Below are 18,370 nucleotides of genomic sequence, written 5' to 3'. Positions count from 1 at the left end.
GTGTGTGTGTGTGTGTCTGTGTGTGTGTGTGTGTGTGTGTGTGTGTGTACCCAGAGCTGGGTAGTAACTGATTACATATAATCTGGATTACACAATCAGATTCCAAAAATTACTTGTAATTATCTTGTATTGCATTTTAAAATACACGTGATCAGACTACAGTTACTTTGTATGGATTACATGATTGCATATTATTTACACAATAACAATAATTAATTCATAATTGATTGATTCTCCTTAATTCCTCTTTTTCATATTTTAAAGTTCCTTTCTAAAACAGCCTACCAGTTGTATACACTCTGAAAGTCTTCCAGTTTTGTGGACGTTCACACAAAGATCAGTCACTAGTCAGGTGGTTACACAGCATTTGACCACTGGATTTACAAAAATCATTTTGTGTTTCAACATTGCATCAACTACTGATGAACACACAACTTTTTATTTGAGTATTACTTTGGAAGACTTTTGTCTTTCAAACACATTTTAAATTCACAAATTCACCAACTATTTTTTTATTTTTTTGTCATCTGATCCTCTTTCACCTAATATATTTTTATTTGACATACCCTTGAAATTTTAAAACAAATATTTTAAACTCATAAACCGCCTGCAGTTCCTTTACAAACCCAGTTTGGGAAACCTTGACATAATATCATGCTTAATGTACTTCACGTTGTTGATAACAACAAATGGAATATATTTTCGTACTCTTTGTATTTTTATATCAATATGGTACAAGATTATCCTATTTAAATCAATGTGAAAAACAAGATAGATCCAAAGTAATCTAAAAGTAGTCTGATTATATTACCTAAAATGTGTAATGTAATGGATTAGGTTACTAACTACAATTTTTGTCATGTAATTTGGAATCAGTGACGGATTACAATGTGTGTGTATCTTAGAAATAATTATTGGAAAGAAAGAACCTAATACATTTAAGATGATTTCTGTAGAAATTATGCTGTTTGCAATTGAGAAATAAGTGCTGTGCACTTTTTTTGGGCCTTCCTTCAATTGTCCCAACTTCCTGTGAACCAAATACTTTTCTGATTGTGAATCACTTCCTGCCCTGATGCTGCATCTAACGCTGCAATACCACACAGGACACATTCTGCGTAGCCTAGATCGTGTGAAATGTGAAAGGAGGTGAAACCGAACTTTCTGGAACACAGATCTGAAACCTCAACAGTGACATCAACAAAATACCAGTTTAATGACAATAACAAGTGATTGAGAGGGAGTTTTTATTTATTATAAATCTACAACTTACCCTATGTTTCCAGCAGGAGGCACTATATGCTTATGTTTTTATTTACTCATTCGTATGCATGATTACCATCAAAATGGAAGTGAAAGTGATTTTAAACAACAGCATTTGTCTTTTTTCTTTTCTATCTTGGTTTATTTAAAATAATATGTTTAAAAGCCATTATCTGTTTAAAAGTAGGATATGCTTATTTACTTTTCCCACTTCACGTCTTGTGAACATATTTCCTTAAACACACTGCTATCCAAGTTATTAAACAGATGGTAATCAGTTCACAGCCTGATAACAGAATTTGCAATCTGCTATAGGCCTAGTTTATATAACCTGCTAATAATATACAGCACCATATTTAAACAACTGCCTGCCTCTACCTATGCAGTTTATGTGTGTGAATGTGTTGACTGATACAGAGAAAAACATCTCAGGTTACTTATGTAACCATGGTTCCCTGAGTAGGGAACGAGACACTGCGTCCTCTAGGGGTCGCTATGGGGAACGCCTCGTCGTGACCCGTGTCTGAAGCATACATTGAAAAAACACCAACTCGTTGGCCGGCGACAGCCATGACGTAACTACCGGTGCGACTATAGAATAAATAGGCGCCGGGAGCACACATCATTCACTTCTTCGTCTGAAGCTTGCGTCCGCAGCATGGCAAGAAAACCTAGAGGACGCAGCCAATGCCTTCCTGGGATGGGGGGGGGGGGTCTATTTAAGTTTTTCCATCTATTATTTCTCGATTTAGCCTACCCTGTTCTGCAGTGTCATTACTCTGAGGATACCGGGTGTGGATGGCTATAGGTTTAGATTTAGACTGACTAAGCAGCATTTCAACCGGCCGCAGAACCCTCAAGCTCCTGTCATACAGCTGACGTGGACATAAACATTTTTCTTAGTGTTGTGAGCCAAAACAAAAACTGGTTACTGTTTTTCCTTTTAATTCAGTTGGTTAACAATGTCTTGGCTTGACTGCCTCATGGGGAAAGACAATTTGCAGTGGCTCTTCTTTGGCTTCAGCCCTCTTTACTGTTCATTTTGAAATGATGTCTCCTTCTTGGCACGCTGCAGAGGAGAAGAGATTTTTCCCATGGGAAAGTGTGTGCCTGATACAGCGAGTTGGTGCTGTAACATTTCTCCATGTCTTTTTGTTACATTTCCTAATCTGCAGTCGTAGCACATGCATTATATTAGTGCATATGTAACATAAAGCAACACTTCGCCACAAACACTTTCATGAACTCTGAACAGCCAAAGTGGTGTTCATTTACACAATCATATATAATAATTGAATTACCATAACATTACTTAAACATCAAGGGTACCCAGCAAGTCGTAACTCAATGGAAAGCGTAAAAACAGTCTTTTCTCATCTGAGTGGGCAGAGAGCAGTACCTGTGAACAGTCAAGCATGCGCACACACATACACACTCGACGTGTTTTTCCAGCTCTCTGCCTCTGATGACATAATGGGAACTGTATTACTGACCCAACAAGAGCAGTTATATGACAAGACAAGTTCCACCAAAGGGTTTTTAAAAATTTTGAACATATTGAAATTGAACATACATTTTTTTGTTTTTGGAAAAATAAAATATTTTATCTAACGTTGCTTCAAATTTAAGGTGATTTCAGGTAAAAAAAAAAAATGGGCCATCGGGTAAAATGAAGTATTATATTTCTAAAGATTCCACTCGGTGCAAATTGTACAATACTCAAAATGTAACAGTTAATTTGATTTGTTAAAATTTGGTGGTGGGCGGGACAAATAAAAATAGTATTTGGTTTGAGTGCCCTAACATGCTAATTTCTAATTTACAGGGGCCAGATTATTGGATCATTTTAGTGATTTTGTATTTATCAGGATCAGTTGATGTTAGCAGTGCTGCTAGATATTAATTTATGGACTCTTATTAAGTTATTCACTCTTTTCCACCTTGTTTGATTAAACATTTATCTAAAACCTGCTGTGAGAGAGCTAGTTAACCATATTCAGTACTGTACAATATAAATTATACTTATACTAATTAACTTACAAGCATAAATGGTCTCTGAGAAAAAATAATAGAAGAAATAAAAAATCTGAATAATAGCCTACATGTAATTTTTTTTGGTCTTTACATGGAACTTTTTCCACATTTTTATGGTTTACTGTTTTTAATTAGTTTTTATTTATTGATTGATCGATCGATCGATTGATTGATTGTGCATTCAACATATTGTCAGCGTAAACACAACTTGAGTCAAGGACAAATTTCCCCTTGGGGACAATAAAGTGTATTCAATTTTATTTCAATTATTCTACCCAACTAATAATAATAATAATAATAGTCTAATAATAATAATGTTTTATTTATAAAGCGCTTTTAACAAGTTCAAGGTCCCTATACACAATAGCAAAAACATAGAAACATATCAACAACTTTTCTTTTAAGTCAAAAATTGAACAAAAACTCAATTACGTAAGTGTTCCTCAAACGGTCCGATGCGCGTGTAAACAAAACTTCATTTCCCACACTGCAAAGCATCAAACGCTTCTTCAAACAGCTGACTGAGGGTGAGACCTATGCGAGCGGTTCTCAGAGGGCTTCACGGGATGTACATACAACGTCTGAGGCGGAACAAGCTGACTACGCGTCCTGTCTGGCTGTCAAACCAGTCCAAGAGTATGTTTGAGGAGTATGCTTGCGCTCTGAACTAGTACATAACTCGCTTGGAGTAGGACTGGCACCTCCGTTTACTCTACATGCGTTTACAAACATGTCTTTGGACTAGCGTTTGCTGTAGTTCGAGCCCGAGCCCGAGCCCGAGCCCATGCCCCTAAAGCCGTGCCAATGCCGAGGAATGGATACTAGTGTCTCTGGCAAAGTTGGAAACATGGTCGCAAGTGATGAGGAGCATTTGGACGCGAGCGATGGCAGTAACGCAGGGATGGACGCGCTTCACCAGTGCGAACTCATCCAGAACCTGATCGAGATCTCCATCTCTAGTCTGAAGGGGCTTCGGACCAAGTGCGCCGCATCTAACGACCTGACCCAACACGAGATACGCGCTTTGGAGGTAATGTTTTTGCCTATGTGTATTTTAAGTAGGCTAATAAGTTACAGTGCATGCCAGGTTGCAGGTTGTTAAATCAAGTAAGTGCCATGACATTGGTGCGATCCAGTATTAGACGGTGTATGATAGTTCTTGATATGCCTAAATAATGAGGTTTGCTTTGTAGTTGCACCTTCAAGTCAATATTCATGTTATTGCCTATTAATATATTGACAGCAAATTCATAAATGATAGGGGTCATGGAAACCCCCTCTTGGCTGACATTACTTCCTGGATATTAAAGTAGTTGTTTAGGGTGCATCTGCCTACCCCCTCCTGATGTAAAGTTTTACTTGTGTAGCCTAATGTTGTAGAAAAAATTTTCACTTGAAGAAATGAACAGCACTTTAAGAAATATCATGGAGCAGGTTGCGCCTTTATATGCACCACCTTGTTGAGATCACATGACCAGCTGTGTCATGAAAATAATAATATGTTTACTTTATATGGTGCTTTCAGCCATAAACAGACATTTAAGCCATACAACAAACATTTTCTGTAATTATTTTACATAAAGTTATTGCAGTAGTGCAATGAACTTTTATTTCCTTTTTTAAACAAAAGTGTAAATGCTTTCATATTGAGTAATTTTCATACTCAACCTTATGATAATCACTGCAACGGAATACTTTCGTGTATCGTGGATGAGTAAACTAGTCAAAGTCTGTAGCTGTTTTAAAACTACATGTTCCATGTCAAACAGCCTGTTATCTCAGTTTAGTTCTGGAAACAAGAGGAGCATATGTCAGAGGTGTATTAGTGCTATTTTTAACCATACACAGGTATTTTTCAACAGTGGTTAACCCTCCCACAAAAGTGAATTGAAATGCCAAGTTGGTCAAACATGTGGAACAGCATCACTTTTAATATTATTATGATTGTATGTAATAAAACACCATAAATTAGGGCTTTTCTCTGAAGATGAAATTATCTACTACTTATTAAGGTCAAGCACCTTCTTCTCTGAATCAAAACATGGCTTTCATGTTGACAGCTCACAAACTCTCACTTTTAAATAATCAAGATGGGCTTGAGGCTTTGTTAAATAAACCGTTATTCTTTGAAATGTTAATGATGCTATTTGTCATGGACACAGGTAATTGTGGCATTGTGGTGTGTCTGTTCCTGCTTTGGTGAAACTTATCTACAGGTTTTGTACGTCTAGGGAGGCACTTCATTGTTTCTCATGATAAAATTCAAAAATAACTCTCGTTCAAGTCGTTAAGTTTTTTTTTTATCACTTATTATCAGCCAAGTGCAAGAAAAAGAATAAAATGCATGTCCTTTGAAACAGTAATATTTATATAACAGTATGATAATGTGTGATTTCCCAAGGCCACATGGTGAACTGTAATTACAAGAAATTTGCAATAAATATAAAGCAATATGTACCCAGCGTGCTATATAAAAGCTTAAAAAATGGTGTTAAGTATAGTGCAGGCAGTGTCAGAGAGACTTGAATTGCAAGATGTAAACGCAGAGTCTAGTACTCATAAAATGACTGTAATGTGGCAAGGATTGTGCTGAGGTAGAACAATAACAAGCAGAGTCAGGAGTATGGGTTGCATTTCTGCATTGGGTGGGGGTGGACAGTCCATTTGTTGATTGTCAGAGCTATTGGATAGTCTAACAACTTGGAAGTCTAGTGGTTTTGGATTCTTCAAGCTTCCTCCAGATGAAACTAACAAGAGATGGACTGATAATGTTGCTGTTAGCCTTTCTGTTCAATCCTTGTTAGCTGTAAGTGTGGTTCCAGTGATGAACTGAGCTATTTCTACTACCCACAGCAGAGCTCTTTTGTCTAAAGCAGAGCAGTTAACATACCAGACAGTGATCCAGCAGGTAACACAGGTACTCTCTATGACACACCTGAAGAAGCTGTTACATTTTCACTGGCTAGCCTAAGTCTCTTATGGAAGAAAGGTACTTTCAGCTTAAGGATGAGGTGTTCAGGGTTCATGTGTTAAGGTCATTGTTAAGGTGACATCTTTGTCTGAACTCTCTAATCGTGTCATTTTATGATTGTTTTCTTTTTACCAGACTTTGAGCTGTCTTACCTTTTCCCTGTATGCCGTCTTGTTGATATAATCAACTTATGTAATTGCTTTGATGTTCCACGACAGTCTCGGGTCAGCGAGGTAGGTATTGCAGTGGACTCGGTACACTACCCTGGTGACACCAGTGTTAAGAAAGGTTGCCTTTGAAGTCAAGGAACAGCAGGTGGCCTTGGCTCTTTTAATACCTGTGGAGATGTAGGTTCAGCTGAAGAGCTGTGGCCATCAAAAGCCTGTTGTGGTAGGATGAGAGAAGACGGATACAGTGAAAATGGTGTCAGGCCTCAGAGAGTGGCTTGACATCCCAAGGGCTGGCTCAGAATGAGGGACATGGTGGCCTGGCAACCTGAGTCCCTGGCTGCAGCATCCGGGTGGTGGCACGGGATTCCCTACCTGCTCACTTCCTGGACCTACAAGGATACACTTTGCATACCCAGGGACCAGAGACCAATCCCCTGAGGTTATCAAAATGTTCCCAGAGAGAGCAAACACAGCCCATACTGATTGTAAAGTCCTAATCCTGGAGAGCCACTTTTCTGTAGAGTACACCTGTCCATCGTCCAGTTTAGCTTCAATCTAACACGCATGAAAAATCTAACCAAAGTCTTCAGGGTTACCTGAAAGTTACAGGCTGGTGTGTTTGACTAGGTTTGAGCTAATCTCTGTTGGACAACTTTCTCCAGCAGCCCCTGCTCAAAGGTTTCCAGTAACTTTGTAAGAAATGAACCCTCCAGGAGCAGGATTGGGCACCCCTGATATAAGGAGAAGCGGTCATTCGGTCACACATTGGATCTCAGCGTTTATCCAAGGTCTTATATTGGGTGGTGTGGTGATCAACGCACTTGTTGATGTAAGCAATGACTGATACATATTCCTCCATTTAATCTTCATTAAACTTAACCTCATTGAAAATATCCCAATCAGTGCCACAAAAACAGTTGAGCAGGACTTTGTTTGCTACCTCCGGACACACTTGAATTACTAGGTGACCTGTTTTCCCGGCACTCAAAGCGAAACACAGAGAGATGGTGCTAAATGGCAATTATCGTTTAGATTCCTGTCAGTAAATCTCACAGAATTCCTGTGGATGAACAGGCTGTCTCTATGTGCGGTTGGCAGCTGAGAATCTCTGGTTAGTGGCTTGTCTTCTCTGGCCATTGGAAAGATCGCTGTGTGTTTGTGCTATTGTGGCTGTTCCTATATTTAGCAAGTGTGTTCCCTTCACATGCATGTGATTAGTGAGCAAGATTCCTCAGTCCGAGGGAGGGTTTGTGAAAGTGAATCTGACTCTGCATGCTACAATCCCGTAATGCCGCAACTCCACTAAACACTTTTGTGTAGACAGAGGGCATCCATCAAAAGGCTGAGGAACAAAAGTGATGGAAAGTCCAGGCAATGTGTTCCTCCCTCTCTCTGCTTGAACAATAAGCCTGCATGTGAGAGGCAGGCCGAATTGCATTAGGAGTAGGGTTACATCAAGCACTCAGAATAAACTGTGTAGACTGTGTGTTTATGGATATTGGAGAAGACAAGCAGTTTCCAAAATGACATGTCTTTTATCTGTCTCAATGGGGGAACAAAAGAAAATCCTTAGGTTTTTGTTTGATTTAGTGAGGGGAACAGATGCAGACCTGGACACTAGCAGATGTCCAACAACCATGTGTTACATAATTACTTGACCAATGGGTGTTACCCACACTCTCTTCTTGTAAAGATGTCAGGCATTCATATTGACAGCGATTTAGTCTGGAGGTCACCAAGTCATTGTACTAGTAGTGGTGCTGCTTACCTGCTGTAATCAATTGTTTTAGGAAGTGGATCATCTCAGGTGGACCTCCCATTGGTAGTTGCCAACTTTCATTGAAAATGCACAACTTTGTGGGGCAAATTGTGAAGGACCCTTTAGGATTTATTAAAAAATTTCAGTGGCATTAGATCTAATAATTCAGTATCATGTATGGTTCATGTGAAACATACTCAGCTTTAGTTCTTTTTGACTATTTCATGTATTTAAATTGTTTTTTTGTTTGTTTTTTGCAACAGAGATGTAAATCTTCTCTGTTGTATTATATGTGCCCTCATTTGGTGAGTTGTGGGACTGTTTAAAACTATTTTAGCACAGAAGTGTGTCATCTGTTTCATGCAGTTTATTTTCAGAACGAAATGTCGGTCAGTCTGCAATCAAGTGTGAAACTAAACTGCTAAATCTTGCATATTATTTCTTCATCTTGTGAAAAGTGTAAGTCCCTTTGATGACATTTGTGTTGGAGTCGCATCTTCTTTGTCTTTCAGTGACGCCATCTGGCTATCACTAACTGTTCTCCACAGGCTCAGTACAGATCTGGCCACAACCACTCTGTGGCCTGAGTCTGTTAGTTTGCAAGACTGTGTGTTCTCAGAAGCAAATCATGCATCTGTTTAAAATGTGTAGATGCAAGTTTTTTTTATTGCTCAGGAAGTGCTGTGCATTGAAGTCACATTTCCTACTTGTTTTGTGCTAGCAAAAAAACTGTCCGAGTTGTGTTTTGGGATTTCCTGTGGATGGGCATAGGTGGTCTGCACAAAAACGTAGTATCTACTGACAGCTCACCAAAAATCCACCAGTTTGATTAATAATTGCGTGCAAGTTTTGGGAGGTTCATGCACAAATTCTAAGTAACTTTCAAGATCGGTAGTCTTAGAACTTTTTGTCTGTTAATGATGTCTCTAGGGTCATCTTTGTTAAATTATTTACCAGGATTTGAGTAGTATGATGGTTAAAAACCTTTTAATTTGTGGTTTACAGTAACACAAGTTTTACCGATGTGCACTAGACGTTGCTGGGTATTTGGTGCTGTCCCTGCATGCTGCAGTGACGTCACTCTTGATGAAAGGGTCTCCCCCTGAAGGCAAAGTGGTAGATGGGTGGCGTGGGAATGTTTAAAGCAGGGGTGCCCAAACTCGGTCCTGGAGGGCCGGTGTCCTGCAGAGTTTAGCTCCAACTTGCCTCAACACACCTGCCTTCAAGTTTCTAGTATGCCTAGTAAGAGCTTGATTAGCTGGTTCAGGTGTGTTTAATTGGGTGTTGAGGCAAGTTGGAGCTAAACTCTGCAGGACACCGGCCCTCCAGGACCGAGTTTGGGCACCCCTGGTTTAAAGTGTCAAACTAGGAGAACAATTACAGCAACATCATCTTCTCCGTCTTTCTGTGAACTGTAATCCTCTACCAATCAGAACACATTATAAGCGATTGTTCTCCCAAAAATGAAAATCTTGTCATCATTAACTCAATTTACTGTTACATTGTTCCAAACCTGTATGACATTATTTCTAAGAAGGTTTCACCTTCACCTTTTGTTCCTTGTAATCAAGGTCAGTGGGATTGCAACAACATTTAGATCCCACTCACTTTCTGAGACTTTTCAAATGTCTTCATTTGTGTTACAAAGAGGAAAGTCATACAGGTTTGGGACAATGTAACTTTAAGCACTCTTGGCTAGAATATAGCATTAACCTATTGTGTCCTGTGGTCCATTTTAAAGATCCAAAATTGTTTGACCTGGAAAGTACACTGACTCATGACACAAATATATTTCAGCAACCTGACTTCCTTTTAAATTACTACCTGCAACAACCTTTTTGGCTCAGTTGTCTTGAGTACAGACCTGTGGCTTATTTCAAAATCATTAAATTTGCACTGGATGGGAAGAGGGATTGCCACATTTTTGGATGTGATAAAACCTGCTCATGAGTCATGACACAATCTTGGTTTCAGCGCCAGAGCAGTGGCAATCGTAAGCACTTGAGTGATATTCCCAGTTAATGCTCTTTCATGTAATAGACCCTAATTGACTGAAGATATCTGGGAGAATCACATTTTGAAGAATCACGACTCCCTAGCATCTCAGTTTTGGTTTCTGGGAAATGGCAGTCTTTGCTCGGTAGCGAGAATGCTCATCAAAAGCTTTTTAAGGTTCATTTGCACATAGTTTCTATGGATGGAAAGTTAACACATCATTGCGAGGCCCATTAGGTGCGGTGGAGCATGAGCCTCTCAACCGGCTAATGTTTGTTCATATCAGGAAATCCCCATGTGTTTTTTCAGCAGCTTTATCATTCTTTTTTCCCCCTTTCTCTTTTCTTGTGTCTTATGTTCCACGAAGCCTTGCACTTTATTGTCTAGTGCTGCACATTTTATTCTTTTTATTTTGTGCTTGCCTTTATTGGCAACTTTTCATCCATGTTTTTTTTTTCTATTAAACATTCTGTTTTTGATTTCATCATTGAGACCAATCATTTAATGGATCTATTGCCATGTACACCGCTGAAATAATAGCCCTATCATGATTTTGGAGGTAGTCTGATTGTTTAAACCTAGCAAGCATTATCCCATATGCTTTTATGTGATTGTCTGAAACAATAGGCGCAGGTTTGCTTGTATTGGTGACACAGTGTGTAACAGGATCCACGCCACTCCACTACAGTCTACAGTTACCTTATCATCTGGTACAACTGTGACACTTCTTTTTGCAAACCTTTTATGCATGTCGTATTTAATGAAATCAAGTGAATTTGTAGATGTTGAGTGCATGCCTACACAAAAGAAATTCGATGTGGAAATTACATCATCTAATCACATTTCTCCATGCACACTCATACCAGGAACCCTCTTGTTCTTGAAATGATTGTAGCACTGTTTTACCAGGAACCGTATTTATGAAATCAGCATCACACTTGCTACACTCTTGATTGCCAACTTATGCTCTTTTTAGAACTTTCACAGAGGTCTGTACTAACAGACACCATTATGGATTGTGTCTCTTACCTCTCTAATGAAGCTCATTTTGCATCTAAGAGGCCAGGTGCTTTCAAATGTCACAAAAGATTCTCAACCTATCCTCTCTCTGACACTTTAGTTAAGCAGGTCCCCGCTGCCCCATACTCCAGCCGCCCCTTGAGAGGTGTAACAGAGACGGCAGATGAGAGGAGAGATAGTCATTGAATACAGGCGCACTCCTGCACATTGTGCCAGGCTGTGTCTGGTGCAAGCTAACACCCTGTTGTGTTTGAGGTTCGCTCGTGGCCGACCGATGCATCAAATCAGCATCAAATGGGGGCATTCTCAGATAGTACCTAGAGAACAGAGCCAGCACACCTTTCTTAGACTGCTATAGACCTCCTGAAACTTTAATGATATGCTGCTCTTGTTCTCTTTTGAAGACTGCGCTACATTCTGTGTTGGCAGTTTTGCCTGGGTGAGATGATAATATGCTCATACATAAAGCCATCCACTGCTGTCTTGTCTCTCAGTGGAATTAATGGCTAGTAAGACTGATACTGCAGCTGCGTTCTTCCCGAGTGCCGTGACCTTATATAGAGATACGAATGGAGAGAGCTAATCAACTGCACAGGTGGCTGGTTGCTGGGCTACAGGTTCAGGCAAATTTGCCACTGTCTGTGACCTACCAAAGCTTTTGTAGACAACCGAGTGTCTTTCTCGGTGGTGATCTCTAGATAGAGCAAGAGTTTGGTAAAAATGATGATGTGTAACAATGTGTGAAATCTAGAAATAGTTAGAATTACTCTTGCATGCTGGTGGTTTGCATAAACGACTGGCGCTACTTCTGTTCCTGCTCAACAATGCAGTCTGCCCTGTCACACTTTGACTGTCTTGACTATTTATATGATTTGAAAGGTCAGGTAAATCGGAAAACTTCTGAAATGTGTGAAATATTTGCCAAAATATGTGTTTAACTAGGTGATAAATAAATAGTGTGTTCAGTTTTATAAATGCAAATGGTTATTAAAAAAAAAAAAGACAATTGTGACCCTGGACCACAAAACCAGTCTTAAGTCACTGGGGTATATTTGTAGCAATAGCCAAAAATACATTGTTTGGGCCAAAATTATTGATTTTTCTTTTATGTCAAAAATCATTAGGATATTAAGTAAAGATCATGTTCCATGAAAATATTTTGTAAATTGCCTACTGTAAATATATTTAAACTTAATTTTTGTTTAGTAATATGCATTGCTTCATTTGGACAACTTTAAAGGCGATTTTCTCAATATTTTGATTTTTTTTGCACCCTCAGATTCCAGATTTTCAAATAATTGTATCTCGGCCAAATATTGTCCTATCCTAACAAACCATACATCAATGGAAAGCTTATTTGTTCAGTTTTCAGATGGTGTATAAATCTCAATTTCTAAAAATTGACCCTTATGACTGGTTTTGTGGTCCAGGGTCACAATTATGCATCCAGTATGTGTTTTTGCATTCAGAAGCAGCAGAATTGAAGAGGATGCAGATATCTCTGGGATTTTTAATGCATGACTGCCCAGTTTTGTAGTGTGTGTATATATAGTGTTTTCATTTGCTATAGTGTAATGTCTTAGAATGTTCTTTACATGGGGTCCTTCCTGAGCAAATAATTATGTATTTGATATATTATGTATTAATTTGGTTAATTAGCACATTGTGTAATTACATTTAAAGGCTTACCATACATGCTGAGAGTGTGTTTATACTCAGAATACTTTTTTTGAGGATTCTTTGATGAATAGTAAGTTCGAAAGAACAAAATAAATTAATTTGAAATAGAAATATTTTTTACCATTATAAATATCTTTACTGCCACTTCGAAACAATTTAATGCATCCTAAATAAAAGCATTCGTTTTTTTTCTTTCAAAAAAATTTAATTTACTGACAAACTTTGCACGGTAGTGTTTACTACAGCTATATCTAAAACGCACACACACACACACACACACATATATATATATATATATATATATATATATATATATATATATACAGCTTTAGCTAAATCTATATCTACAGCTATATCTATAACTAATATTTATATATCTACAGCTTTAGCTAAATCTATATCTACAGCTATCTATAACTAACATCTATATCTACAACTTTAGCTAAGTCTATATCTACAGCTATATCTATAACTAATATCCATATCTACAGCTTTAGCTAAATCTATATCTACAGCTATATTTATAAATATAGCTATATCTATATATATTCAAACAAGGTGATTATCACTATTGTTTCCACTTCATGCAGTAGTAAATGAAATGAATTTACTTAAACACCAAACCTCCTATGGAACCAATTTTACTTAAAGTAAATTTCTGAGTGATCTTTATAGTTTTGAGTCAGTGAAAACGGCCTCTTCTTTATGAGCACAGTTGCAGCTGTGGTTGTCTCTGAGGTGTTTGAACTTGTACCTATAGAGGCAGGTGTGCTGTGGTTTCTGTTAACCTGTGAACCGCAGTGTCTCGCTGCTCCATGATGTCACATGGGACTCTGGCTGCAGCCTCCAAGTGTGTTCCAGCCAGGGTTGCCATAGTGGCGGAACAGACGCCCCGTGAGAAAGAGTCCAGACTCCCTTGCCATGATAATCAGTGTCTATTTATAGACAGCACTGTTTATTGCAGTGGGAGCGTTACGGCAATAAAGAGAGGGTACGTCTGAAATGTCTTTGTCCTGTGAGCGTTGAACATTATTGGCTTGTTATTTTTAATTCAATATCATTCTAGTGATGGTAAGATAATGATGGGTGGATGCACTGGCTGGTATTGGAACTGAAAAAGAGAGTGTTTGTGTACAGTGTTTGTTTGCACTGTATTCAGTTGTTTTACTGACACCACACACAAACAGCACACACTTTGATCACCCACCGTTTACAATGAAGTCACACATGGGGATTTCCTTTGCTCTGTTCTCACTTTGCATTCTGCGTGCAACGCTCGCTTGCGGACATGAAGGTTTAGAGAAAAATGCTTGCACTGTATTATCAACACGCTTGTCCCTCATTGCTGTACATACTCAAACTACTGTGGCATCTGACTAGGCACTTTGAACAGCTCTTTTTCTCTGAAGGTTTTTTTTTTTTGTGCCTTTTTGGTGACTCACGTCATCCTGTTTTTGCCTCAAAGGATTTTAATCTACAAAGAACATCACGTTAAGTTAATAAGAAAGGTTAATTTCTCTTCCTTCAAAGGTATAAAAACTCATTAGAGGATAAATGGTATAAATAGAGGATATAAATAAAAATAGAGGATAATTTAAAAAGCAAACAGATGGCTCAATGAGTTGTCTCTCACAGCAGTTGTTACACCAGTCGCCATCTACAGGTGAAGCTGGTGAAGTACATCAGTAAACAGTTAGAGTGGAAGCAGAGCGTTCCAGAGAGAGACAAACCACTGGCGCTGGACTCTTACCCACAACTCACAGACTGGCTGTACACCATCAACCTCCGGCCAGAGCTCATAGAGGTACCAATATGTGTGTTTGTACTCAATGTGTTTGTTTCTTAATTCCTTTATTGTCCATATTTCCCTGCTTCATGACCTTTATTCAGTTAATGGGCCATTTTAGGTATTACATTTTTGTTTTATTCAGTATTTTATTTCATTTTAATTTATTTTAATTGTAATTAATTTTATTTTATTATCTCTTGAGAGACGTTTGATATATTTTACTTCGATTTAGCGGTTTTTAGGAGTGCAAAACTAAAAAATAAAAGTAAGAAAACATTACCAAACTAGTTAGAACATCAGCTCTTTTATGTTATTTTATTTTTTATTTTATTTTATATTATTTCATTTTATTTTACTTTATTAATTTATTTGTTTTGTTAATGTCCTTTTATTTTGAGTTATTTCATTTATATTGTTTTGTTTTGTGTTTTGTAAGGGTTTTGTTTTACGTATATAAATAAGTGTTTTTTCACACATTAAAAATGTAGAATAAATAAAAATACATAAAAATACATATATATATATATATATATATATATATATATATATATACCTTTATTATTTTGATTATCTACTAACCATTTTATTAAACACAATAAGTCACTTCTGTATAGCATGGCCTCTTGTACCTTATTGCTTAAATAAGGAAATGTTGCGTTTTTTATTATTCAGCAATATTTAACACACAATTTAATTACAATTGAATAATTTCTTTTTAAAATAGGCTTCTTAAACTGAAGCTTCTACTTAATGAATGTCTGTTTAAAAAAATGAATATTGGAGGATTCGGACAGGAGAGGGAAGATGTTTTGCTTGCTTGCTGCTGAGAGTCTCTGTGGTGTTTCAGTCCTCTGTGGATTCACACACCTGATCCCACTCCAAAGCTCAGAATGTGCAGCGTCAGCCACTGTGTCAAAAACTCTCTCGTCAGTCTATTTTTAGACTCCAAAAGGGGTCTCTCTTTCTCCATCTCTCTGCCCACCACCCCATACTGTCATATACACAAAGCTGACCGCATGACAGCACCGCATTCGTGACTGCCTGGCAAATGCGAAGACTTGTTTGTCCTCATTAGGCACGGAAACAGACAACACAGGGAAATAAGCAACATATGCAAGACTGAGGAACAAAACTTTAAAAATAGAAACAGTTTATCCCAGTGGGGACAGAAGGGGTCACTTTGCGGCATGCCTCTGATTAGCTGACTACTTCACTTCGGTCACTGCGGTAGGACAGTGTGTTTTTTGTGTTTTTTTTATTATGTCTTCTCCAGTTTTCCTCTCTCTTCCATGTCCCAAAATACTTGCCTTGTCGTTGTATATTCGCAACAGTTTATTTATGTCTGTCTGCATCAGCCTGTGGCCAGGTTTTGCTTCAGGACCCAGATTTTACATTTGACATAAGTGATGACCCACTAAAATACATAAATTGTACAAACGTAAACAAAAATGACTTTAAAGGTGTTAATATTGCTTATTAAATTAAGAATTTTAATAATTAAAGAAAACTAAAATCACTAACTATACAAAACTTATGCGTAGTCTGGATAATATTTCTCTTACTTTGTATATATTTTCAGTTACATATGTTGACATATGTATATTGATGTGTGATAAGCCTAATTATTTAACCTAAATATGCAGTATTTATTTGATTTTATTTGTTCTTATTTTATTTGATTTGATTTTTTACTTATTTTCATTTTGCATTGTTTATTCCTATAACCTGAGACCCCATTTTGAGTAGTGACCCACCACTTGACAATCCCTGCCCTAACTCAATAAGTTTGTTCTCTAACGTGTCACACCAGGCTGCTACAGTGTGATTCACGGGGCAGGAATGCATGCATGTGGCAGGACACACACGTGGGCAGCCGGCCCCTCTCGGAGAGGACAGCAGGGAATTCAGTTGCCCCAGTGTACCAAAGTATAATAGGATAGTGCTTTCTCAGGAAAAGCAGAGGAATGCTATTTCTCCTGTGGGCAGGCAAGATGGGACTGTATTTGACAGTGTGGTTGTATTTGCATGATTAGACATTTTAGAGAAGCGTGTTCCATTGGAGATGTTTTATGTACATGTAAGTTCTGGTGCATCTACAGAACTACCAGGAAACACCTCTGCTGTCTTCTCAGTTATTGCTACTGCTTTGTGTGCATTTGTTTACTTTATAATTACTAGAAATGGAGAACTATCTAGGGTGTCATCATACTGTGACCTGGCACGTGCACAGGTAGGGCTCAATCTGTGCAGAGCACATGCCCTTTTTGCCCTTACACTCCATAGTGCCGTTTTCTGGTGGTGGTGTTTTTGTTTTTTTTCTTCAACAAATCAAGGCTATTGGTCACCCTTTACGTCTGTCTGTCTGTTTTAGAAATATTTAGCCAATGAAAAGTATTAAAAAGAGCTTGTGACTAAATCTTGTTGGATCCGCTCAAACTGTCAGTAAAACCTCATAACTCCGCCCCCTATCTTTACTGAATGAAATGAAGTTCCACAGCAGCTGAAGGAAGTCTTGGAATGGTAAATAAAGATCTTGTTGTTTGAATAAGTACAGCGTTTTCTTTACGCAAGAAACACTATATAAAGGCTCATATTTTATGTATTTGGGGTCTGAGACGTGGGACCGGAGAGAGAGGGCTAGCATTTGCCATCCAGTCATAGCCAATAGCCTACACTTAAATAGCCTGTGCATACAGTAGCATTTCATCTTTTATAAAATGAGATTTTGGCCAAATGTATTTTACAACAGGAAAAACTGAGTGCCCATATAGCTACAAAAAACTTTGTAACCTGTTGATGAAAACGTAATGTGATGCCGCCGTTTTAAGGATGGACAAAATGCACATTTGCACACATTCGCTGGTCAAAAACCCTGTAACTGCATTTGCGTTTGACACAAAGCGGCTGAGTGATCCTCGTCACCTAGGTAAAATATATTTCTAAGAAATGTCATCTTTTATTTATGACTGCTGTGCTGACACACTTAATTTATTAACATTTAATCATATTATATGGTCGCATGGTTAATTCATGTTTACACTGTTAATATGCATGCGTATTTGCTAGCTATAGCTAATGTTTGAATCAAGTATTCTATCTCCGCTCGTCTTCACATGTATAAATGTAGTAAAACATGGTTTTACTAATGTTGTAGTAAATAAAAAAACAAACAATACAGAATCGGATCACTGTGAAATCTTTATATTTTATCATGCAGAATAATATATATTACATTATATACATAGCTAAAAATCTTTTTCTTCAAACTTATTTTTATTGAACTTTGTGTGCAAAGCAGATAATTTTTTTTTATATATGTATGTCCTCAAAATATTGGATGAGAAAAAAATTTGTAGTACAAAAATAAAACAACGCCAATATTACAAAATATAACATTAAAAAGTGTATAAATCACTTGTTTTTCTAAAGAAACATTGTCCAACAGCGACACCAGCAGGTAAAGTTACAGCAGGAGTCCGCATCTCTCTCGCCTCCCCTGAGCCCATTGAGTTTTAACTAGGGCTGCACAATAAATCACATGCGATATTTAACGCGCATCTTATCAGTAAAGCCGGTTCTGTAATCAGCGGTAAATCTCCATCACCTGCGTGCCTTCACATTGAGCAGCATTAACTACACAGAGCCGTTGTTCACTGACGAGCTGCGCAAAACCACGTTCATATTCGCGC

The 18,370-nt window shown here is 37.9% G+C and overlaps 1 protein-coding gene across 1 annotated transcript in view; it reads left to right on the top strand.

The window, feature by feature from the left end:
* The first annotated feature begins 3,875 nt into the window (after positions 1-3,875).
* The window catches only part of LOC107672076 (kinase suppressor of Ras 1-like), a 39,676-nt gene continuing 25,181 nt past the window's right edge, over positions 3,876-18,370 (top strand). Inside the window, exons 1-2 of the mRNA XM_016465169.1 lie at positions 3,876-4,327; positions 14,556-14,696. Of these exons, the coding sequence (XP_016320655.1) occupies positions 4,082-4,327; positions 14,556-14,696 (387 nt within the window). The 5' untranslated portion in view covers positions 3,876-4,081. The remainder of the gene's footprint in view (positions 4,328-14,555; positions 14,697-18,370) is intronic.

This window comes from Sinocyclocheilus anshuiensis, unplaced genomic scaffold (assembly GCF_001515605.1).
Source record: "Sinocyclocheilus anshuiensis isolate Anshui unplaced genomic scaffold, SAMN03320099.WGS_v1.1 scaffold336, whole genome shotgun sequence".
Lineage (NCBI taxonomy): Eukaryota > Metazoa > Chordata > Actinopteri > Cypriniformes > Cyprinidae > Sinocyclocheilus > Sinocyclocheilus anshuiensis.
This window is presented reverse-complemented; position numbering and strand designations above follow the sequence as displayed.